This window comes from Zingiber officinale, chromosome 1B (genome assembly GCF_018446385.1).
Source record: "Zingiber officinale cultivar Zhangliang chromosome 1B, Zo_v1.1, whole genome shotgun sequence".
NCBI classification, from domain to species: Eukaryota; Viridiplantae; Streptophyta; class Magnoliopsida; order Zingiberales; family Zingiberaceae; genus Zingiber; species Zingiber officinale.
The window spans coordinates 147,450,874-147,458,813 of NC_055986.1; the positions used below are offsets into that span (position 1 = coordinate 147,450,874).

The window sequence follows — 7,940 nt, forward strand, 5'->3', positions numbered from 1 at the left end:
TTGCAAACTTGAAACATGTTTGAAAGATCTTTTACCAAATATTTCGTCAAAAGAATTTTCTGCATGTTTAATATTATTTACTTTAAATCTGAAAAATTATGATTTAAGAAATTATGATATATTGAAATGGAAATTTAAAACTTTCTGATAAAACTATTAGAATAAAATAAATAAATACATAGAAATTTTTTTAATGTTATCAATTTTCTTGCATAAAGTTTTGAGCTTAGAATTTTTTTTTATGGTGAAAACTTAGAAATTTTCTAAAAGTTATTCTTAACTTAGAAATTTTCTCTGATATTTTGAGATTGCTGTTGTGAAAATTATTACAAAATTTTCAAAGTTCTCAAAATTTTCTAAAAAAGTTCTTAATGACTTGGAAATTTTTTTTTACCTAAAATTTTTTCCTTGACTTAGAAATATCTTTTTTGAAATATTTTTTTTTCTAAGTCTTTAACCCTTAGATTATTTTTCTTGAAACCCCATTTTTTGTGTGATCAAAGGGGGAGAAGGGAAAGTATAAGTCTAGGGGGAGGTAGATAGATTTAATTTTTTTTATCTTTTCTATCTTTTTGCACTTAAATTGCAAATTAAGTAATTTACTTAATTTTATTTAATGTCTATTTTAACCCTAACTTAACTTGGGTTGATCACACCAAAAAGGGGGAGATTGTTGGAACCCCAAGGTTGTTTTGGTGTGATCAACAAGTTAAGTTAGGTCATGGTGTTTCTAACCTTGTGTCTAAGTGTGCAGGAGCTTAGGAGCACAGGTACTCGAGCGGAAGACGCAGCTAGCGAGAAGGACGACACGCGGTGCGTCCGAGGGACGAGGTGCTGCGGAAGAGTACCCCGGTGGACGAGAAGGAAGCGTGCGGTGGTTCCGAGGGACGAAAGCCGGAGCGGAAGATTTCTCGGGGAGCAAGAGACGCAGCTAGCGAGAAGGTCAGCACGGGGTGCGACCGAGGGACGAAGACTGCGGATGAGTACGCTGGTGGACGAGAAGGAAACATGCGGCGATTCCGAGGGACGAGAAGCCAGAGCGGAAGGCTGCTCGAGAAGACCGGAACTTGGGTTCGGGTGAGCCCTTTTCCGGATGGCAGAGATCACCCAAGCGAGCGGATCTAGAGGAGAAGAACCGGACCGAGGCGGGACTGAACCAGAGAAAAGGTCCCGGACGAAAAAGTCAACATCTGTTGACTTTGGGCTCCAGGGCGCCCGGAACCCTTCCAGGCGCCCGGACCAGACTTTTGACTAGGATTGAGATTTGACTCGATCTGACCGTTGGGGGATAAAGTTTATCCCCCCAGGGCGCCCGAAACCTTTCAGGGCGCCTCGACCAAGGCTATAAATATAGCCTTGGTCCAGAAGCTTTTCAACGAACTCAGAACTGTAAATCCAACGCTTGTGCGCTTTAGAGTTTTAGTTGAGTTTCTTTCTTTTTGTACGTCAACGTTGTAAGAGGCTTCTCCGCCTGAAGGAGATTGATATTGGGCTTACTCTTCCTTGGATTAACAACCACATTGGTTGTAACCAAGTAAACACTCATGCCTCTTATTTTATGCTTTTGATTTACTGCTTTGCTTTTATTATGCAAGTGTTAGCTTAAAGAGTTCGAGAAAGGGTTGTTTTTATTTTTATTCTACAGGACTATCCAACAATCCTCTCCTAGCCGGCCGCAACGGTCCTACACAAGCAACCAGAAAAGGCAAGATCAGCGAATGGTCAAGACTAATGGTTGACCATATTCCAGGCAACCAGAAGCAATCCAAGTGACCAGAAGCCCATCGCTGGGTCACCCAGACCTGTTGTCAAAACGGATTAGAACGACCACATGCCAGCAGCCTCTAGGAAATCAGAGTGTCTCCAAGCGAGAAGGAGCAGAGCCATCCAAAGCAATTATTGAGTTGTTGTTGAAGCAGATAAAGCCTGAAACCTAATTAACAAAATCCAATCAAGTGGAAGGCTTTCAGACGACTAGAAACTATCACGTCATCACAATAGTTTGATCAAGATAGAGTCTATAAAAGAGACTGAAGCTCAAAGAAGAATAACAATACACATTCAAATATTTCTGTTTCAGTTCTATTATTTTCTTTGTGCTTAATCATTATAAGAAGTTGCTCCGCCTTCGATAAGTTTTCGAAGAGGAGAAGACAATGGAGCTTTTGTGCATAATTCTTTAACTAGCGACCCAAGGATTGTAAACCAAGTAATTTGCCTAGTTTTTTTTTTTTTTTTAATGTTGTGTCTATTTTCGATTAACTTGTATGTTGTCCTTGCTAATTAAGTCATTAGCAAAAGAAATAAGTATTTTTAATTTATAGATCGTTATTCACCTCTCTGTTTTAGTGATCTGAATCGATCTGAATCGCTTCTGCGACACCAACAGATATAACTTCAGAGATTATTGAAAGAATTAAAATTCTCTAATGACTCGCCTATGATATTTGACTATGATAATCAACAGCTGTTAGTATTGTTCACAAGTCAGTTCATTATGATCGGATAAAGCAGGTAGAGAATTTTTTTTTAAAAAAATTACTCATATGATATACATTGCAACTATGGATTATATTATTAAAAAATCTTCAAAAGTCAACATTTGAAATTATGGTAAACAAGCTAAGTAGTAATGATAAATATTTACATTCCAACTTTAGATTGGAATATTCAGAATATTTAATAGAATATTATTGAATACGCGGTGAGTCATTCTATTTTGAAAGAAGATAGTCATGTCTAATATATTTTTTTTTGACAAAATTATATATTTACATATTAAATTATTTGAATAAAATATACGAATATATATATATATATATATATATATATATATATATATAAAATCAATTTTACTATTGTAGTACGAAACCCCGTCCAGGTAAGCAATTTGACTATTGGTCCAAACAAAGTGAGAATGCGTGTCCTTCCGATACTCTGCTGCTCTCGAAGTCCACAATCCATCGCGCCCTAAATACATTAATTAAGTCTTAATTTATTGCCTGTCCAAAGTAATCACCACTAATTAATTCACATCACCACGCCCTTCCTTCCTTCTCCACTTGATCTCAACTGCAATGCTTTCATCCCTCCTCCTCGCCCTTCTACTACTCGCCGCCGCTGCCGCCGCTGACGCCGACTCCATAAACGGGGAATCATCATGTAGCAACCGCACTTGCGGTTTCACCACCGTTTCCTACCCCTTCGGCTTCTCCGCCGGCTGCCCTGTTCCGCTCGATTGCTCCCACTCCGGCGTGGTTCTCCTCGGCACGTACCCTGTCCGGAACTTCACCGCCAACTCTTTGATCCTCGATGTGTCGGCCTCCTGCAACCGCTCCATCGCCGACGCGGGCGTGCTCTTCAGGGACAACTTAGCCATGACGGCGAGCAACGCGCTGTTCCTCCGCGAATGCCCGGAGAACGCGGTCCCCGAGTGCAGGATCAACACCGACATCATCTCGCAGCGGCTCAACCTGTCGAGCTGCGGCCCCTCCGGCGACGACATCCGGTGCTACTCCACCGGCCGGACGGAGGGGTTCTACTCCGAGGAGAATTTCACAGCGACAGCAGGGCGGTGCAGGTTGCTGTTCACGTCGGTGAGGTACGGCGAGTCCGCTTTCAACCAGTCGATGCTGGTGTTCGGGGCGGCCGAGGTGGGGTGGTGGCTCCGAGGAGAGTGCCGGTGCGCGGTCGACGCGTCCTGCATCCCCGTGGAGTTGCCGGCTGGGAACGGCAGTACGGGGTTCCGGTGCAGCTGCAATGAAGGGTTCGCCGGCGACGGCTTCGCCGACGGCGGCGGTTGCGTGAGAGGTGAGTCGCGTGTATTCTCCGTTATTTATTTATTTATTTTCGATAATGAAGCGTCCGGCGTTTGCCGATTAATCAATTAGACAGTCTTCCTCCGTCACACTCACAAATTTGCTCCGAGTCCTTTCCCACTTCGCAGTCCACACCTGTTTCCTTATTTCGATTGAATAAATAAGGAGTTCTCTAAGTGAAGGATTTATTTAGGTTTGATTTTATGAAATGGGTAAAAATTAAACTACTTTAGTGTTATCTTTCTTTGAGCAGTCCCCAAGTGCAGTTCATCGGATCAATCGTGCAAGAAGGATGATATCAAAGTTTGGGTTATAATTGGAGGTATAATTCCTTCTTTCTCCATCGATTTCCCTGTTCTTTTGAATTGCCATCAAATCGTCAACCCTTCTTTACTTGATTCCTATCGCAGGCATCGGAGCTGGATCCTCTTTGGCACTCGCCGCAACGCTGCTCTGTTACTGCATCTTCTGCCGGACCAATGGCGGCGCCGAAACAGAGGAAGCAGCTACCCGCCGTCTCCTGCTCTCCGGCACCTCCTGCAATAATACCGTCGCAGTTTACTCCCACAAGGACATTGAGCGCGCCACCGCCAACTTCTCCGACGCTTACAAGCTTGGCTCCGGCGCCTACGCCATCGTTTATATGGGCCGCTTCTCCGCCGCCGGTGGCCTCGTCGCCATCAAACGCCTCAAGCACCCCGACACCGACAACGTCGTGCACGTCATCAACGAGATCAAGCTTGTGTCCTCCGTCAGCCACCCCAATCTCGTCCACCTCCTCGGCTGCTGCATCGGCCGAGGCCACCACATCCTCGTCTATGAGTTCGTCCCCAACGGCACACTGTCGCAGCACCTCCACCGCCAGCTCGGCGACGGCCTGCCGTGGCCGGCGCGCCTGGTGATCGCCGCCGAGACCGCGAGCGCCATCGCGTACCTCCACACCGCCGTGCACCCGCCCATCTACCACCGCGACATCAAGTCCAGCAACATCCTGCTGGGCTACGACCTGCGGCCGAAGCTGGCGGATTTCGGGTTGTCGCGCGCGGTGGCGCCGGAGTCGTCGCACATCTCGACGGCGCCGCAGGGGACGCCGGGATACGTGGACCCGCAGTACCACCAGAACTTCCACCTGTCCGACAAGAGCGACGTGTACAGCTTCGGGGTGGTGCTGGTGGAGATGATCACGGCGATGAAGGTGGTGGACTTTCGGCGGGATCCGAGCGAGGTGAACCTGGCGGCGTTAGCGGGAGACAGGATCGCCAAGGGGAAGGTGGAGGAGATCTTAGACCCTGTGCTTAGGGAAAAAAGCGATGGCGGGCAGAGCATGGAGTCAGTGAAGAAGGTGGCGGAGCTGGCGTTCCGGTGCCTGGCGTTCCACAAAGAGGCACGGCCGTCGATGGCAGAAGTGGCAGAGGAGCTGGAGAGGATCAGGGTGGAGGAAGAAGGAGGTCATGATCACGGGAAAGATGAGGAGGTGGCCAAAGAGATGGTGTCGCCGCCATTCTCATGCGTTAAGGAGCAATGGGGGAGTGAGCCAAGCTGCTCTTCCTCCTCTTTGTCTGCTGCCTCCTCCTCCAGCATTCATAATCGCTAGCTGAATTTAATTTTGATGAACAGAGATCCTCGTCATGAATTTCAGACATGACAATCACAGCATTCAAACAAGTTCTACACGGATCCCTTTCATCTTTCTCAACTTCCTCTTGGCGAGTCTCTAAATACTAGTATACAAAACTTGAAGTATACAAAAATAGATGAAAATTTAACTCTAATATTGAATCAATAGGATTTACTTTCACAGTAGAAAGTTTTAGGATAATATGATTGATTGTTTATATTAAATTACAATTGTAAGTATTATATAGATCAGATACTTTCTCCCGCTTGATCAGTGCTAATTTAAAGCCCAAATCAGGTTAAATCCAATTGAATCGTGTACATAGTTGAGTGGTTACTTTAATAAGTCTTGGGTTAAATTTTAGCATGTGCAAACTATCTTATTTGGTGTTTGATCTTCCTATGCAAAGGATAAATAAATATCTCCCTGATTTATCCCCTTTACATTAATGTGAGGCCATCCAGGAGCAACCGCTAAGGTGATGCACCTTTTGCTCGAATGATTTATGCGTATTGAATGTTAGATCCATTGAAGCAAAAATTGTTCAAGCAACTCATTTAATACATTTTGCCACTCAAATTATTTTTCCTACCTATCTCAAAATTAAAACAGATACAAAATAGACGACCATTAATCGTCAAAAGTTTCAAGCCAGCTTGTAGAAAAAACATAATGATGGAGGAATGACCATTAATTGGCAGGGTTAATGATTACTAAAGTTTCTAACCTATAAAAGACAGTGGTGATATGATCTGAAATAAAGAGATGAGTCAATTCCTACTGACGATCCTATTGACTTCAGTTGTGTTAGCCGCAACTAGAATGACTTCTCCAAATGGATCGACTTCTACTGAGTCAGCTCTTAGCGGATCTGCCTTTATCGAGTGAGCAGAATCTTGGTAGTACAGTTTTCTTTTGTCTAGCTGAAAAAGACCAATACAAGATCAGAAGGGGGGCGAAGGCACACCTTGGCGTGACCCTTACAATACTCAAGTCAGAGTTGAAGAAAAAACCAGAGAACAAAATGGAGAACAATAGGTGTTTGGTAGCTCTTGGCGGATCTTCCTTTATCGAGCGTGCGGAACCTGATAGTGTAGTTTTCCTTTGTCTAGCTGAAAAAGACTAACAACATATTAGAAGAGGGGCCAAGGCGCACCTTGGTGTGACCCTTACAATACTAAAGTTAGAGTCGAAGAAAAAAACAGAGAACGGAATGGAGAACAATAGGTGTCTGGTAATTTTGAAGTCAATTGTTCATACTTTATTTTCTACAATGACTACTGATACCGTGTGTTGTGGGTGACCTCAAGAGTAATGTCAGTCAGATTTATGAGTTTAGTTCTCTCATTCTTCAAGCACAAGTCTTTTAGCATACGATTAGTCAGCCTCAGAGTCGGTCGGACTTAAAAGACTTAGCACTCCACTCTTCAGTGCCAAGATACACAGAATACAGCCGATCAACCCCAGAGTCGACCGGACTTAAGGGACTTAGCTCCCCACTCTTAAGATACAACTCTTAGCATATAGCAAGTTGACTCAAAAGCCAGTCAAACTTTCGAGACGTGGTTCCCCATTTCTCAGTGCCAAAACACTCTACATACGATCGGTCGGCTATGAAGCCAGTTGGATTTTTAGGGCCCAGTTCTCCACTTCTTATGTACAAGCCTCCTAGCATACAGTCGGTTGGCTACTAGGTCAATTGGACTGTCTTCAGGAGACAACATTATCAAGGAATCACAATAATCTATTAGAAAATAACAGCAACTCGATCGATAGAGAATATTTCGCTACCAAAATATATGCAAGAAAAGGAATCTTCCTCTGAGAATGGTCGTATATTGCTCGACATTACTTGATATAATTTGACATCAAACATTCAAAGCGCCTCATTAATACCAGAGTTACAAAAGATGGTTCATGTGCATTAAACGAAACCTTCCTCGAAGGATGGTTGTACAATTTTTCATTACACGACATATTCTTACATCAGACATTCTTTGACACCTGATGATTACAGGAATTCTGAGGGTCAGTATAAAAAGGGGCCATCTCCGTTGGCTAGATATATTTTGACACGCTGAAAAACACACACCCATTCACTCTATTGTTCATCTTCTTTTCTACTTTTCGCTTGATTACTGTATTGACTTGAGCATCAAAGTATCTATGCAAGAGACCCCCTCCTTTGTTCTTACTCTAATGCTTCCCTTTGCTCTCTCTGCGTTGTGTGCAGGAAGGAGTATCAGGTGTCATCTTTTCTCCATCTAAGAGTCTTATCTGAGTTAACGATAGAGTCATTTGTCCAGCGCGTCATCTCCATCATTTTCAGGCAAGATCTCCTACCTTATATATTGAGAAGGAAGGAAGGAAGGAAGGAAGGAAGGAAGGGAGGGAGGGAGGGAGGGAGGGAGAAGATGTTTTTGGCCTGTGATGGTTGCTCCCCTTCTCTTTATTCCAAGCTATTGCATAACTCTGATGCCGGTAACCGATGTAAGCTTCCTACA

General features: G+C 44.1%; 1 protein-coding gene across 1 annotated transcript; it reads left to right on the forward strand.

Moving 5' to 3' along the window:
• Positions 1-3,026: 3,026 nt before the first annotated feature.
• Positions 3,027-5,743, forward strand: LOC122008431 (wall-associated receptor kinase-like 14). Its single transcript, XM_042564197.1, has 3 exons — positions 3,027-3,810; positions 4,072-4,140; positions 4,229-5,743. Exons 1-3 carry the CDS (start codon positions 3,078-3,080, stop codon positions 5,410-5,412), a joined length of 1,986 nt encoding a protein of 661 aa, XP_042420131.1. The 5' UTR covers positions 3,027-3,077; the 3' UTR covers positions 5,413-5,743.
• Positions 5,744-7,940: the final 2,197 nt, after the last annotated feature.

Coding starts and splice junctions, on each gene's coding strand:
- LOC122008431 (XM_042564197.1), top strand. CDS start 3,078: ATGCTTTCATCCCTCCTCCTCGCCCTTCTACTACTCGCCGCCGCTGCC. Junction 3,811..4,071: donor CGGCGGCGGTTGCGTGAGAG/GTGAGTCGCGTG, acceptor TTCTTTGAGCAG/TCCCCAAGTGCAGTTCATCG. Junction 4,141..4,228: donor AGTTTGGGTTATAATTGGAG/GTATAATTCCTT, acceptor TTCCTATCGCAG/GCATCGGAGCTGGATCCTCT.